The sequence below is a fragment of the Polistes canadensis genome, unplaced genomic scaffold, assembly GCF_001313835.1.
Source record: "Polistes canadensis isolate GaletaPanama2010 unplaced genomic scaffold, ASM131383v1 scaffold_103, whole genome shotgun sequence".
Classification (NCBI taxonomy): Eukaryota; Metazoa; Arthropoda; class Insecta; order Hymenoptera; family Vespidae; genus Polistes; species Polistes canadensis.
This window is the reverse complement of record NW_014569650.1, coordinates 303595-317546: the sequence shown is the minus strand read 5'-3', so window position 1 is coordinate 317546 and position 13952 is coordinate 303595. Positions and strand designations below refer to the sequence as shown.

General features: G+C 35.3%; 1 protein-coding gene across 1 annotated transcript in view; it reads right to left on the bottom strand.

Moving 5' to 3' along the window:
• Window positions 1–34: 34 nt before the first annotated feature.
• LOC106787525 (histone acetyltransferase p300) overlaps window positions 35–13952 on the bottom strand; it is an 18404-nt gene continuing 4486 nt past the window's right edge. The window contains exons 3-25 of the mRNA XM_014749947.1: window positions 13036–13253; window positions 12496–12888; window positions 12124–12412; window positions 11722–12033; window positions 11299–11622; window positions 11015–11206; window positions 10066–10913; window positions 9910–9948; window positions 8416–9876; window positions 8164–8321; window positions 6902–7012; window positions 6693–6827; window positions 6127–6603; window positions 5883–6048; window positions 5443–5619; window positions 5120–5353; window positions 4802–5032; window positions 4573–4692; window positions 4168–4472; window positions 3670–4071; window positions 3253–3571; window positions 2726–3125; window positions 35–1684 (exon numbers count right to left, since the gene is read on the bottom strand). Coding sequence (XP_014605433.1) covers window positions 1209–1684; window positions 2726–3125; window positions 3253–3571; window positions 3670–4071; window positions 4168–4472; window positions 4573–4692; window positions 4802–5032; window positions 5120–5353; window positions 5443–5619; window positions 5883–6048; window positions 6127–6603; window positions 6693–6827; window positions 6902–7012; window positions 8164–8321; window positions 8416–9876; window positions 9910–9948; window positions 10066–10913; window positions 11015–11206; window positions 11299–11622; window positions 11722–12033; window positions 12124–12412; window positions 12496–12888; window positions 13036–13253 — 7787 coding nt within the window. The 3' untranslated portion in view covers window positions 35–1208. The remainder of the gene's footprint in view (window positions 1685–2725; window positions 3126–3252; window positions 3572–3669; window positions 4072–4167; window positions 4473–4572; window positions 4693–4801; window positions 5033–5119; window positions 5354–5442; window positions 5620–5882; window positions 6049–6126; window positions 6604–6692; window positions 6828–6901; window positions 7013–8163; window positions 8322–8415; window positions 9877–9909; window positions 9949–10065; window positions 10914–11014; window positions 11207–11298; window positions 11623–11721; window positions 12034–12123; window positions 12413–12495; window positions 12889–13035; window positions 13254–13952) is intronic.

Sequence of the window (13952 nt, the reverse complement as noted above, 5' to 3'; positions counted from 1 at the left end):
ATAATAATAATAATAATAGTAATAATAATAATAATAATAATAATAATAATAATAATAATAATAATAATAATGGTATATAATAACTGCATGTAATATCGCTACTACGCACTAATAGTATTTGAACTATTTAATTATTAATTAACGTTTAAGTATACACAACACATTTGTACGATTCAATTAGTCTGTATGAAAACAGCAGTAGCAAAGAAGAGGGAATGAATGATAAGGGTAGGAGTGAGGATGATGGAGGAAAGAATGAGGAAACCATCATGAGGAATAGTAGGATGTATGGGGATGTGTTTAAGGAGAACGTACGAGTCTTTTCATAATTATTTTGTTTTTTTTTTCTTTTTAAGTCATTGAGATTTCTTGTTTGATGAGAGAAGATATAACTTATTTCTCTTCCGAGTTTTTTTTTTTTAATTAAGTCAGCTAGATTAAATTCATCTCAGAAAAGACTTGTTTCTTTTTCTTTTCCTTTTTCTTTCTTTCTCTTTCTCTTTCTCTCATTCTTTCTTTCTGCCCATTGCACCGTTGGATAGGAATATTAAAAAAAATATTTTTAAATAAGAGATATGAAAAAAAAAGAAGAAATGAATGTATATCACACGAATATTAAGATTAAGAGTATAAGTGTGTAATAATCACGTCTATGCACCACAATTTCTTAAAATTTATCAAGGACAACTTATTTGTTCATTTTTATTGTTTTGTTTTGTTAAGTTGTGTACCTGATGTTAAAGTAGAGACGAGAAGTAGTAGTCATCATCGTAACTAAACTCCACAAAGTTAGTTAGGAACGCAGAACGGATGGAAATAGTCTTCTTATTCTTCTTCTTTTCTTCTTCATTATCATCTTCCTGCTAAATAATAGTCTTTAGCAGACAGATTTATGAACCTTGTGTCACAGCCAGCTCTTAGTGTTTAATATGCTGACTGATTGGCTGATTAGCTGACGATGAAGACGACGACGATAACGATCGACGACGGCAGCAAGACGACAGCAGTTTAAGACAGTAACAAGAGCAGCAGCAATAACAGCGCAACATTATAACACACAGAGCGGTAATAAAGTTTAGCTAATGGTGTCAACAACCGAGGAAGATAAAACTTTATCTGTTCACTGTGTTATTTATAGAGTACATCGAAGTACGTAATAAGTTTTAAAAAGTCACTTAATAAACAATCAATGTAGTCACTAACAGTCACTACAACCCTTCAACAAATTTCGAGAGTTGATCTTGTGGCGTCATAGGGGTCACTTCACTAGAGTCTGTACCACTACTCGGTGGTGGGGCAGGTGATGGATGATGTGGCATGGTGGCAGGATGACCAGTAGGTGCACCACCACCACCACTTAATTGTGAAAGCATCATTTCACTAGGACCGCCAAGTTCGTGTGCAGGTGAATGGGTAGGTGTCCCATGAGGTGGATGATGGTGAGGTGATGGTACTGGGCCAGATCTTGGCGAAGGAACTGGTTGATTACGAGGCGATGGAACTGGTCTTGGCGAGGGATTTGGTTGTGGAGATCTAATGGGTGGTGGAGAACGAACAGATTGCATCAGCTGTTGTTGTACCGATATCCCTGGAGGACCCATTACACCTTGCGGTGAAGGTACGGGTGGTGGAGTTGGTTTTAATCCAGGCTGACCATAGCTTTGCTCGGTAAATCCCCCATAACCTGAAAGTGATTGTCAAATACAGTTTTTCACAAATTATTATTAATTATTACTGGGAGAGTTTAAAGCTCTCCCATTTGTAGGAATTGTGGGTTTGTTTTGCCGGTGATACATTTAACACCAACATGACATCATTGAAAATTGAAGACTTTCCAATGATACCACATTGATGCCACCGGACTAGAAAATAATAACAAAACAATATTTTTAATATATATAATATATACAATACATATAATTAATAATGAACAAATAAAAATTTTTGTCAATAAATAATTGATAACTTGATTTACATAATAAATTGTAAACCTATACTATAGCCAAAAATAATAAGCTATTTCATTAGCAACTAATTGATGCATCTAAAAATACTATTTTACATTCTTATTTATTAACGAAGTTTTATTGATTATTTTTAAAGTTATGCAAGGTATCTGAATTTTGAAAATCTTGAAAGCGCATAAGCGGATATTGTGTATGTATAGAATTTGAAGTACTCACACGATTTAGTGCATCTACAGGATATGGAGTACTGGCACGATTTAGTGCACCTACAGGATATGGAGTACTGGCACGATTTAGTGCACCTACAGGATATGGTGTACTCACAGGATATGGAGTACTTATACGATTTAGTGCACCTACAGGATATGGTGTACTCGCAGGATATGATGTACTCGGTGGATATGATGTACTCGCAGGACATGATGTACTCACAGGATATGGAGTACGCACACGATTTAGTGCACCTACAGGATATGATGTATTCGTAGGATATGGAGTACTCGCACAATTTAATGCACCTACAGGATATGGAGTATTTCTACGTTTTAATGTATCTACACGACATGGTGTAGTACTCGCAGTACATGGTGAACTCACAGGATTTGGTGCACCTACGGGATATGGTGTACTTACAGGATTTGAAGGACGTACAGGATATGATGTACTTATAGAATTTGGTGCACGAGAAAATAACTTGTTAAGTTTGTTATCCTGAAAAAGCTGAATTGGCAACCTTTCTAATATTGAAACTTCCTTACTAAGAAGAGAGGGCCTGATAGGTCTTTGTTGACCATAAGGTGGAGCAGGTGGTTGAGTGAAAGGTTGCTGTTGCTGTGCTTGTTGCTGTTGTTGTGCCTGTTGTTGAGCCTGTTGTTGAGCCTGTTGCCTTTGCATAACCAACATTTGCTGCTTATACCATTGCGTTTGCTGTTGCACAGTCTGTTGTTGTTGCTGCTGCTGTTGTTGCTGTTGCTGATTCAACATAGCCTGTATCTGCATTCTTCCTTGCTGCTGTTGCTGCTGAGGATGTTGTTGTTGCTGCTGCTGCTGTTGTTGTTGTTGCTGCTGAGACATCATGTGCAAATCAGGTTGTTGTTGTTGCTGTGCCTGATTAGGACCCAATGGTCCACTCACTCCACCGCCGTGTTGACCAGTTTGCTGTTAAAATATAAGAATGTCTATTTATTATTACAATCAAGAAAATTTAATAAAAATCTATCAATCATATAAGAAAATGTAATAAGAAAAAAGGACGAGTTATTTTTGTTCTTTTTAAATAACATACCCGTTGCTTTATAAAAGCAGCCATCAAAGGTGGATTACTCTTGAGTATTTGTAGTATTTGGTTTTGCTGTTCAGGCGTATGAGGACTTCTTAGTGTTGCCATTAATTGCTGCAAGGCATGCTTGTGCATACTGCTGCTTTGAGGTTGAGCAGGTGCCACTTGACCTACGGGACCACCGATAACACCAGGTTGTCTTGGCATTTGACCACCCATGGTCATCGCAGGTTGACCCTGATGTTGTTGCTGCTGCTGCATCAACTGCTGCGGTGTTTGTTGCCTCAAGGCAGGATTTTGTTGCATAACAGCATTAGGTTGATACCTACTATAAAATAAGCAAAAATAAAGATAATTTAAGATAATCTTGATATCCTGATACGAAAATCAGCAGAATAATTTGAAAGTTCTTCGATACTATACCTGCCAGTCCACTGATCCATAGGAATGAGATGAGTACCAGCAGGACCCGACATTGGCACGGGCATTTGTCGTTGCATTTGGGGAGGTGGCATAACTCCACCAGCTTGGCCACTCACACCAACTCCTCCACCAGGTGTTACTTTACCATAACCAACATGAGGTACTTGTTGTCTTGCAGCTTCCTCTTGAACTTGTTTGACAACTTGCAAAACATGTGCTGGTGGCGTCTGTGTACCAGGTTTCAAACCTATTCCTGGTTGATGCGGCGATGGTAAATTCGTTGGACTAACACCTGGTTTTATTGGAACGCCGGCAACTATTGCAACGTTTGAAGTTTGTTGTCCAGCTTGCATAGCTCCAACTGGTCCAGTAGGTCGTGTATTCATCACAGCCATTCTCCTTCTATATACATATGTATTAATAATGGTTGCATAAAGAAAAACATCTTTTTTAATGTTACATATAAATCTTACATATATGCATATAATATTAACTAACCTTAACAGTTGCGCTTGTTGCAAACGTTGCTGAAGTTGTTGTTGTTTTAATTTATGCTTGATATTAGAACAGAATGGTACAAGACACTTGGTTTCTTGGCAGTGCTTCGTATGATAACAACAGCACAATGTTATCACTTGCTTACAGATCGGGCAACCACCACTTGTCATTCTCTTGCACACTTTAGTATGCGTTACTACTCTCTTCATTTTCTGACAACTTGGTAACCGACAATTAGCATCTCTACATTGACAAGCATGTACTAAAGATTGTATACATCTCTGTATCAAGAGTTTTCTCGCTTCCTATAATTTTTTTTTAAATAAACAAAAATATAATTGTTAATTTACGTTTTGCGAATTGTTTAATTGCGCATTGAGAAAAAATATAATTATTTTTATCTACCTGTGGATTAACTTGTTTTGCATCGACGGGAGATGATCCATCATCCAAATCTAAACCAAGTTTTTCCATATGATGAGGATGTCCTTCTTTCTCTTTACAACTGATGCATAAATCAAAATCCTGAAAAAAAATAATTTTAATCGTATGATGTAAAATTCAATAAGACTATGAAATCAAAAAATATTTAAATATCTCATTTTACATACACATCTAGTTTAATTATACTTACATCACAGACAGTACAGTGGTATCTCGTTTCAACGTGACTCTTGCAATTATTACAAGTATAAACAAATTTATCTTGGCCTTGATTATGTAATTCATACAACATTGACATAGAACTAAACTTTGCACGTCTCAAAGATGAAAATTCGTAATGCTTTTCTCTGGCCATTGTTAGAAAAGCATCACGTCCATCCATTAGATCACAATTAATAACAGGATCCGGATCTTGAATTGGCTAAAATAAAAATGTCAATGTAAACATAACTGTGCGTATTAAAAATGTATAATTGTAAAAAAATAATATTTATAAATTTATATTTACTGCTAAACTGGCTGCACTTTGAGCGCTATGCAACCTAATGACGAAAAATACTTCTTTGTGTTTCTCCATGGTTGCAAAGATTTTAGCAGATAGATCATTACCAGTTTGAGGGGTATTAGATTTTTTACTATTTTTTCTTTGATTCGCTTTAGATTTATTAGACTTCTTAGCCTTTTTCTGTCCTTTTTTCTTACCATCTGGACCAGTTTCCGAATCTTCATTCAATGAAAATATCTGAAAACAAATTAATGTTGTATTTAATTATCCATAATTCGACCGATCACATCATATATAAATAAAATCATTCGAGATTGTAATCTTACAGCATTGGCTGCAGCCGCAGCAGCCTCAGCAGCTTCAGCTTGTTTACGCTTCTCCTCTTCTTCTTGATCTAATTCTTTAATACTTTCTTCCAATACATTGGGCCAAAAGTCACCCTCAAAATATGGCAGATCTGCTGCAGAAGATAATTTATCCTCCATCGCTTGCTTCAAAATATCCTACACATAAAATATTCAATCATATTAATAATTATATAATAATCATTAATTTATTACATATACAAAATGTTAAACACTGTTGTCTGACAATCCTCTGTTCAAATTGATCAATGCAATAAGAACAATAGCTTCTTCAGACATTTACTTTAAGTCTCATTTGACTTCTGACTACGATTATTTCGTTGGACAGATAACACTTGAGACTAGAAGTAGCGTATTAATTTTCAGATGTTTATAAAAAACAGAAAAAAAGAAAAGCATACCTTGTAATCGAGTACTATTCTTTCCATAATTCCTTTATCTAACATTTTCTTATACCACTCTTGCAGTCGTTTAGGCTTAGGAATTTTTTGTTCTTGAGGATGGCAGTGGAATATATAATCATCTCCTTCCGATGGTGGACAAGCCCAAATATGAGCCATGGTGTAACTGTTAAATTATTTACAATTTATACACATATTTCCTATTATAAATGTATAATTATACCTATAGAAAAAGTATACTAACCCAAGTTGTTTAGCATAATCTAAATATCCAAGAAGTATTTCATGGTAAACAGCAGTACGAAATTGTCTAGGCCGGAAGAAATGTACTGAATCCAAGTATGCTATGTACACTCGTCTTGTATTCGGCGGAGTGCATTCACTTCCATATTCTTGTACATGCATACCAAAAAAACATACGTCTGTTCCGTCGACTTCTTCAAATGCAAACAATGCCTTAGCACGGTATGGAAATTCACCAGGCATATCACCATTTTCTACGAATCTACTTTTCATTCCTGGTTTAACTTCGACGACTTTATCGCTAGATGCTACAACTCTAATGGCTACCTCGCCAGCACCAGCTTCTTTTTTCTTAAGAAAATTGTTTACACGTGTCTCTATATATGTTCCTAATTTTGTTACTGGCAAACGTTTGGCGTTAAATTTATTTTCTTTACGTTTCTGTCCTTTCTTCTTTAAACAATTATCACAGGTAAATCTGTAAATATATACATAAATATAAAAAAACAAATATTTATACATAAAAATGTATATATGTAAATATTTATTGAAATAATTTATCCTCACCCTAATGGCCAAATTTGTTCCATATGCAATACACAAATTTGATGTACTTTCCTACCACAATCTGTGCAAACAACGAAAGGCTCTAATTCTAAGTGATCATTTTTTAACTCCTGGAACTGTTCTTTCTTGATGGCACTATTAAATATAAATATATATATAAATAATACATAGAAAAATATGTATATTTTTGTTTATAAAAAAATACTCACGTTTGTGGTTGTGTTGGGTCATCTCCTAACGTCACAGTGTCACCAGGTATGTCGTTGAAACATTTCTGACAGAAGGTGTATCTATCGGAAATAAGACCATAAGCCTTTAGACTATTGGTTCCAATAGATTAATAAATCCAAATTTCATGCATGCATGTAATGTAATTCGGTGTTTCAAAAAAGGCCAATATTTTCATATTCCGACATATTCAATCCAAATCCAATTTTGACAAAGGACATGTGGTTCATAATTATACATGCAGTTATAAAGGTTTTTTGTTTTTAGTATTTTTTTTGCCAATTAATTATTTCACACGTAATCCGTTTTTTTATATTTTTGTTCCCAAAAGTTGTAGAATATATATATAAATATATATATATGCATATATATATTTTTTTTTTGTTTAAGTATTATAACGTTTTTTTTTTGCAATAAATAATTTTTTTTTGATTGAAATATCAGATTTCCAAGTTCATTTTGTCCAATTTTCCATATATCAATTTTTCATGGTACGAAGTAGTAGTAGTAGTGGTAGTAGTAGTGGTAGTAGTAGTAGTAGAGTCGGAAAGAAGCAAGGGGTGTGGGCAACACAAGAAGCAAGCAGCAAACAAGGATTTGTGTGCACGTACGGAACCCATGGGTAGAGCGAAGGTACCATACAAAGAAGAAAACAAGTGCCATTGTTAGACACAATATATATCTCAGACAAAAAGAAATTAAAAAATAATAACAATAATATTAATGGATGTATATCTCAAAATGTAAAACTTTTTCCAAAAGAAAAAAGAGAGAGAGACAAGCAATGTGATATTTAAAAATGTATATCTCTCAGGCATATACATAATAATATTAATATTATTATTATTAATACTACTATATTATTATCGAAATTAGAAATGGACAATGTTTTGTAGGTCAGGGGACTGGCTTGAAACAGCCTGTATAAACTGAATCAAGCTAATTAACCTGCCAAATTAATTTGGCGCATTCGATGTGAGAAAACTTTTAAAGAGTAAAAGAATCAGAAGAATCGAACGCGCATTATCTTGCCATTTCTTTCAAATAATAACACAATTGATTTAAAATACAAAATAAACATCATCATCTAAATTGGGAATACTACTACAAATACTCAAATAAAACAAATAAAATTAAACAAAAATTACTACTTAAATATTTCCTCATGCAAATTATTTCTGAAACATTAAAACAAAGTGCAATAAAACAATGATTATAAATAGTACAATGGATTTTCACTGACCTGTTTTTATAGGAATAGTAATTAGCGTCTCTTGGTATCGTACATAATTGCTTCCCATAGCAACAAAGGACTTGTGGATTGAACGTGTATTTCCTACCACAACAGTATCCTAATGCTTGCATCACTGGATCTATTTCTTGTTCAAAAACTTCTGACAACTGTAAGTAAGCAAGAGAAGGCAGCATGTGTAAAAGTGTGTTGTTTTAGAAACTATGATGAAAATCTCTGAAATAAAATTAATAAATTTATTACCTTTGTACAATATCTATAAACTCGAGAAGTCTTGCGATTATAAAGCCAAGCATTGTCAAACATCATCCAAACATCGTCGACGTATTCCCAAGGATCACTATATTGTCCTGTATCTAATTTCCTTTTAATCGTTGAAAGATCCATAGGTTTCTTAACAATATCAAAATAATCTGGTATTCCCAAGGCTTGAGGATCAACAGGTTGTCTAAATGGTAATGATTCTGGATCCTGTCGATATAATTTATCAAGCGTTGGCATAAGCGCTTGACGTAATTCATCAGGTTTAAATAAGCACAATCTTTTCTTGTCCGATGATGTACCACTTGGTTGTATCGGTTCAGGAACAAGCGGTTTTATATCAGAAGCAGTGGTATCTTGACTGGACATAGAAGTTACTGATTCTTCTTTAATACCAGGTTCTTCTTTGACAATTCCCTCAGCCGATCCTTCTTCCATAGGTTCAGTTTTTTTAATCTCTGTTTTAATGGACACATCGTTATTTACGTTTTTACCACCATCCATCCTATCTCTGATCCATTCGATTTCCGATCCATCTTCTGATTTGATTTCCATCTTTATATTTTCTTCTTTAATCGAATCTAATTTGCCTTTATTATTATTCATTGGCGGACTAGGAGAATTATCACGATCCAAGGCTGCAGTAATGGCAGCCATTTGTGAAGACATGTTCGAGCTTCTGGGGGCATTTAATGCTGCTCTTTCTTGAGAAGTCATACCCTTTCCTAAACTTGCAAGACCAGCTGGAGATGGAGTCGTACCTGGATGAGGTGGAGTTTGATTAGCGGAAGATACAGTCTGATTTGGAGTCATTAATGAAGGAACTATAGGCGTATTGGGCGTGGAAGTTGTAGATTGAGGTCCATTTGTTGTTGTAACAGGACTTGGACTAGGTCCACTTGATGCAGGTGGAGGTATTGTTTGTGGCGTTGATGTAGTTATGCTAGCATCACCAGGCGTAGAAGCCGATAATGGTCGATTATTATTAAATTGTTGATTTTGCTGCTGATTATTTTGTTGTTGAATATTACTAAAGGGCGACGGTGCTTGTGGCATTGCACTTGTTGCGGCACTTTGATTTGAAGTACTTGTTGGTTGTTGTTGACTTGGTTGCTGTTGCTGTGGTACACTTTGTGGTTGTTGCTGCTGCTGCTGTACTACTTGAACTTGAGCAAGTCTAACTTTCATAATATCAGAAAATTGATGTTGATTTTGTACAGGTGAACTGTTTGGTAAACTGGAAGTGCCATTAGAGGTTGGAAATTGACTAGTCGTCGCGGATGTAGTTGTTGTCGTTAAATTAGCTTGCGACATTTGTGGCTGACCAAACGGACTAAGACCAGAATTTTGAACCATACTTGGATTAGATGTTGACTGTCCATTTGGACTGGGACCAGAAGGACCAACAAGTATTTGTTGTTGTTGTTGTTGAGCTTGCTGTTGCTGCTGTATTTGTTGTTGCTGAGCTTGTTGGACTTGTTGTTGTTGTTGTTGTTGCTGCTGCTGCTGCTGTTGCTGCTGCTGAGCTTGTTGGACTTGCTGTTGCTGCTGCTGAGCTTGTTGAGCTTGCTGTTGTTGCTGAGCTTGCTGCTGCTGCTGCTGCTGTATTTGTTGCTGCTGAGCTTGTTGGACTTGCTGTTGCTGAGCTTGTTGGGCTTGCTGTTGCTGTTGCTGAGCCTGTTGTTGTGGAAATTGCATTCGATTATGTTGAATGCTCATGCCTGACAATGGTCCACCAATTTGTCCCATGTTCGGTGAGTGCCTCCTTAAATTTGGTGGAACTTTACCAACAGGTCTTGATGGAAGGATCCCTCCTACATCTTGCGGGGCACATGGTCGTAAGTCAGGACCTGGAGGAGCTCCTGATGGTTGTGGCTGTTGCTGTTGTTGTGCAGCTTGCAATTGTTGTTGTTGTTGTTGCTGTTCTTTTCTTTTTTGCCGTTTTTCCTCCAATTCCTTTTGTATTTTATAAATTTTCTCCGCCAGTAAGTGATAATACTCCGACCTAGAATTGGCCATCTCATACATATCACCTTCCACTTTTCTAGCATAAGCAACTAAATTGTGCATCCGTTTATCAAGCATCGCTGTAGGATCCGGAGTTGGGAATATTGCTTGCACTAATTTGTGAACTAGGTGATTCCTGAGATCAGGCGTTACAGTTTGATGCCACAACTTAGATTCTGTTACAGGTGTAGCAGTTACTTGTCCTGGTTGAAGACCAGCTGGTAGTTGTAAACTAGAAAGTTTATTTTCTCCCAACACACCAAGCTGTCCTGATTCATTGAAACTACCAAATAGCTGCATGTTAACAGATTGTTGTATATTCGCAGCTGTTGCTGCTGCTGTAGGCATTGGACCACTTGTTGGAGCAGTCTGATTACCAGCTACGCCAACAGTGTTAGGATCTGAGTTTAATGGTAAGGATACGTTTGGGGCTACAACTTGTTGGCCAGCACCAACAACAGATTGTCCTGGTGCTAAAAAATAAAATAAATAAATAGAATATTATTTCTTTTTTCATATATAATAATAAAATATAAATTGAATACTATTAATTTACATAGAAGATTTCTCTTACCTTGGGTTTGAGGTTGAGTCAATCTAACATTTCCAATAGTACCTGGTGGTCCTTGCATTCCAACTGCTGGCATTCTAACACCTCTACCAACACCTTGTGGAGCCAACAAGCCAGTAGTCGTTGTAGGGCATGATATACCCAAAGCATCACACGCTCTCCTCATTTCTAATGGACTTGGATTTGGTTGAGCAGCTTTATTAACAAATTTTAATCAAATGTAAATAAGTTATAATTGAAATAATAAGTATTTATTAAATAGCAATACATAAATATTCTAAAATTACTTGTTACAACATTTGTATTCCTATTTCTGCTTGCTTGTTTCAAAGGCAAACAAACAGGACAGTCACTTCGATTACAATGCTTCCAATGATTGATAATTTGTCTAGATGAACTACAGTGTGGCACTCCACAATTTTTACCCGCTTGACAGGTAGTCATATGAGTCAAAACATTTTTCATAGTCTTACAATCTGGCAAAGTACATTGCCACGCTTCACCATTAGATTGGCTTTCTCGTCTTTGACATTTATGCGCATGGAGAAGTAGTACCAATTGTTGTTGAATTAATTTACGTTTTTCTGGATCTGCGGTCGATTTCGAAGCACCTACATACATATATATTTTCACATTTCTTAGTACAATATTTTTAAAAATAAATATATATATTTTTGTTTTTATTCATTAGTAAAAAGATTTTGTCTTACCCGGTGGTGCAGTACCACCAGTACCAGACATTTGATTTTGAGTAGCTTGCTGTGGACCTGGTTGTCCACCGCTCGGTGCACCAGATTGAGGTTGAGCTGGACTCGGTGCAGGTGGTTGCGCTTGTTGTGCCATGCCACCTTCTTGACCACCTGTAACATTAGTGCCTCCAATAGGACCAGTTGAGCTCCCAAATCTTCCAGCTTGCATAGCAGCCATATTTGTTGTCACAGCTTTTTGTTGAGGTGCAATTACACCAACAGGATTATTAGTACATACAGCAGCTCCAGGACCTGCTCCGGTACCTGGAGATCCTAAATAAAAAATAAACCAATATATATTTTTTAAAATATATAAATATAAAATATATGGGATAACAAGTTGATAAAACATTATTTATTTACCATAACCATATGGACTGGAAGCACCAAGTTGTCCCATATTGGGCATATTCGTCATATTAGGAGGTGCTTGCATTCTCGGACCACCTTGTCCAGGGCCAACAATTCCAACTTGATGCACTTGTTGATGAGGACTTTGACCTTTTGCTGAACCTACCATATGGGCTTGCTGTTGTTGCTGCATCGCTACAGCTCTGGTATTAATCATACCTGGTCCATTTTGCATTTGAGCTACACCATGAGGCCCGCTGGGATGATGAATTCCTTGAGTATTTTGACCCATCATGGATACCTTCGACAATTTTTTTGTTTTATTTGTACAATTAAAAAAATATAAACCCAACGATAAGATGCATACATAACATAAAAACTTACTGTATTTAGAGGTTGCTTGTTTAAACTGTTGGTTACAATTAGATTTCCACCTGCCATTCCACCTATACTATTATTTCCACTAGCACTACTCGTCATGACTAAACCGGAGTTCATTGCACCTGGCATAGACATAGTAGGATTGGTTCCAGCCATACTCATCGACGATTGAAGATTTCCCATTGAATTTGCAACGGACATTTGATTGTTTGCCAAAGAACTAGCTATACTGCTAGGTAAATTTCCAAGACTGACGACCATTTGTGGATCAACTACCCCCTTAGAGACGGAAACATTCGGTGGAGATTGCATATTTGGACTTTTGCTACCCAAATTTCCAGCGACCATTGCCAATGAATTCCCAACCAAGTTTTTATTTCCCTGATTGGAAAAAATCTTAAATAAGAAAAAAATGTATGCTGCATAACTGATGACAATAATAATAATAATTAATAAATCATAAAAACATATATAAATATACATTTACATTACGATAAAATAGTATTATCAAGATTTCCTAAATAATAATTAGATAATAATTACCTGCTGCTGGATAAGATGATGAGATATTTGTTGTTGCTGTTGTTGTACATGTTGACGTAAATCTGAGTCAAGCGTTCCATTTTGTTGCCCAGGACCTGGCCCTGGTCCTGTCGCTGGTGGTTTAGCACTTTCAGTAGCAGAACCCCAAGACCCCGTAGATAGAAGATCGTCAGGAAGATCATTTTCAAGATCGAACATATCTGTGTTTGTTATGTAATCTAAGAGAATATACAATTATATTGTTAATAATGTTTTAACGTTAATATGTATATATAAAAATAATTTAAAAAAATCTGCTGGTTATAAGAAAAAGTATTTCATGTTGATAAGGACAAATATTTTTTTAAATATAATTAACCGATAAATATACATTAAAAAATATTAACACTTTTTTCCATAACCAGTCGCATGTCAATAATGATTAATATTATGCGTGAGATGTACCATAGAAACCAAAGAAACCATTAGTAACTTTATATAAGATTTAGTACCGTCACCATAGCATTTATTTAAATCTAGTTTTGTAAATGAAATTTTAATCCTACTATATAGCACAGTTTACTTATGACACAGTCTGTATATTGTATGCATTTGTCTCTATTATTATTATTATTATTATTTTGTCTCACGTTCTTTTTATATTTTTGATATGATATATATTTATTTATATTTATACATCAATTCTTATTTTTATTTCTATTGATAATTATAATTTTTGTAAAAGAAAAAAAAGAGAAAAAAAATTCACATATATATATATATATATATGATTAATTTAAAAATAGTTCCTTAAGTATTCGTATGAAAATTTTTTTTAACAAAATAAATGTTTGTCTATTCGTTCTCATTTATCCATAACTGGACCATACATGACAGAGAAAAAAAGATACGTGTAGGAAAAATGTAAATATAAAGAT